At 45.9% G+C, this 2,094-nt stretch overlaps 1 protein-coding gene across 1 annotated transcript in view; it reads left to right on the plus strand.

Moving 5' to 3' along the window:
* Positions 1-1,768: 1,768 nt before the first annotated feature.
* Positions 1,769-2,094, plus strand: part of LOC103730732 (olfactory receptor 10AG1-like) — a 15,841-nt gene continuing 15,515 nt past the window's right edge. The window contains exon 1 of the mRNA XM_008828997.2: positions 1,769-1,920. Within this exon, the coding sequence (XP_008827219.2) occupies positions 1,769-1,920 (152 nt within the window). The remainder of the gene's footprint in view (positions 1,921-2,094) is intronic.

The following is a 2,094-nucleotide window of genomic DNA, read 5'->3' on the forward strand; positions in this document are numbered from 1 at the left end:
TGACAGAGACAAAGAAAAGAAAGAGGCAGAGACGACACCCAAAGCCACACCAGATCATGTGGAGAGAGATCCATGACCTAGTGGAAACTGCACGCCACAGATGTCCTCCTGGAGCTTCCTTCTCTGTCATCCTCATGGCTGTCTTTACCCTGCTTAACACCAACGCTTCAGCCAGCCCCCACTCTCCCTAATACCATGTTATAGAGATTTTATTTTTCAAGGAAAAAATCAGATCCATGGGACAAACGCTGACATGGAGTAATAACAAAATTTTACTCAGGTGCATTTTCTAGGTACCCCACAGCTAACTTTCATGTCTCTCAACAGCTTACACCAGCAGCCAAGTATGTGTTAACTTATAATGTTATTCTACAAGAAAGACAGAGGATCAAATAAGACCGACTATGTCCTGGAACAAGTTTAACTTTCTTCCCACCTACCCCAATGTCTAATTGCCTTCTCTTGCGCATCCAGCAATAGATTTCTACCGACAACAGTACCAGTTACCACCCTTCTATACCCAGGGACAGAAAAGACTTCACTAACTTAATGTTTACAGGAGCTGCCAGCAGAGAAAAATCTTCTTCCCCCTGCTGACAGAAATCGAGCTTACACTGGATGCTGGAGATGTTGCTGTGACAACAGTTACTACAAGCTGCACCTGATCCTGCCTTGGCTGAGACAAGCTGAACTAAGCTGTGACATCAGTGACTGACAGCCTGGAGTTTCTCCAACAAAAAATGAACTCTCTTGCCAGAAATTATGCTTCACAACAAAAGAACATTGGACTTAATAACTACTGGACATGGGAAGGGTATATAATATTGGGAAAAGATGCTGTTCCCTTGTGAATGAATCAAATGTTGTTGAAACCAGTGTTAACACTCTCAAAAAATTTGTAATCTATTTGGCTTAGCAATCCCTTGTTTGCATGGCTCCTATCCCTTGTTGCCCTCTGATAATATGGTGTATTATGCTTGCTCACTGTTTTTTAAGATTTCTTTGCTGACAGTTACTGTTATTGCTGAAAATCACTACAGGACAGGTCATAGTCAGTTATCAGACTTTGGATTCTCCTGAGATGAGATGAGCCAGCCCTTAGGGCTGGTAATGGCTCTTCTTCATATTTAAATCAAAGAGGAGGAGATGTTGGGGACCTCTGTTGTGTAAAGTAGAAGTTTCTCCATGTCCGGATAGCTCACGAGCTCAGAGCCATATGCAGAGACTCCTTTTACAGCAGAGTGCCTTCCCGGCATTTTTCCTGACTCCTTTGTGAAGTAGCAGCCACATAAACATGGCCTCTGGCTCTGGAAATGCCATGCTTTCCTGTGTGATTTTTTAGGTTGTCTGGCAGCATGGCAGGAACCTACTTCCATATGTAAATAGGGTATCTCGCAAAGTGCCTATCAGCTAAAGCTTTTACCACTGCCCCTACAGTATAAAAATATCCTAGTCTTCTCTCAATAATTTGGAGCTAGAAGAGGAGCTAGGAGCTAGGACACTGAGACTTGGAGCCACTCAGAGCTATTGAATAAAGAGCTGTAACACTGAGTCTGACTGAGCTGAGTCTTGTCTCACTGCCTACGATCTAGCCTTCCCAGGAAGAGCTGTCTTTCCATCACTGACTCACGGATCCCAGCTTTAGCTGCCCTCACACTCTCCCATGTGATCCAGCAGCTGGTGGATTTCGCATCTTGAGGAAAGTGCACGGGTGAAATTAGGGCGGGACTCGGCTGGGCAAAGCCCCAGCAGCAGAGAGGCATGAAAGATGCAGGGAAGCTGCAGAGAAGCAGAGACCCGCAGCCACAACAGAGACGTGGAGCCACGGTGCTATGAGACCTACGGCACCTCAGCGTCGGACAGCAACGCGGGACGCGGCATGACGGAGAAGCCCGCGGGACCCGCACCACGACTCTCTAGGTTTGTGTGGGGGACCCGAGATACCCGCGCACCCCACACCTGGCGCCCAGCACGCCCCATACTGGAGCTTAAAAATGGCATCTAGTCAATAAGTTATTTCACTTTTAAACTGATTAAACTGAATACCAAAACCAAACAGTAGGAAACAAATTTCATTTAATGTGATGTTACTTC

Source organism: Nannospalax galili, unplaced genomic scaffold (assembly GCF_000622305.1).
Source record: "Nannospalax galili isolate Female #2095 unplaced genomic scaffold, S.galili_v1.0 scaffold2994, whole genome shotgun sequence".
Taxonomy (NCBI): Eukaryota; Metazoa; Chordata; class Mammalia; order Rodentia; family Spalacidae; genus Nannospalax; species Nannospalax galili.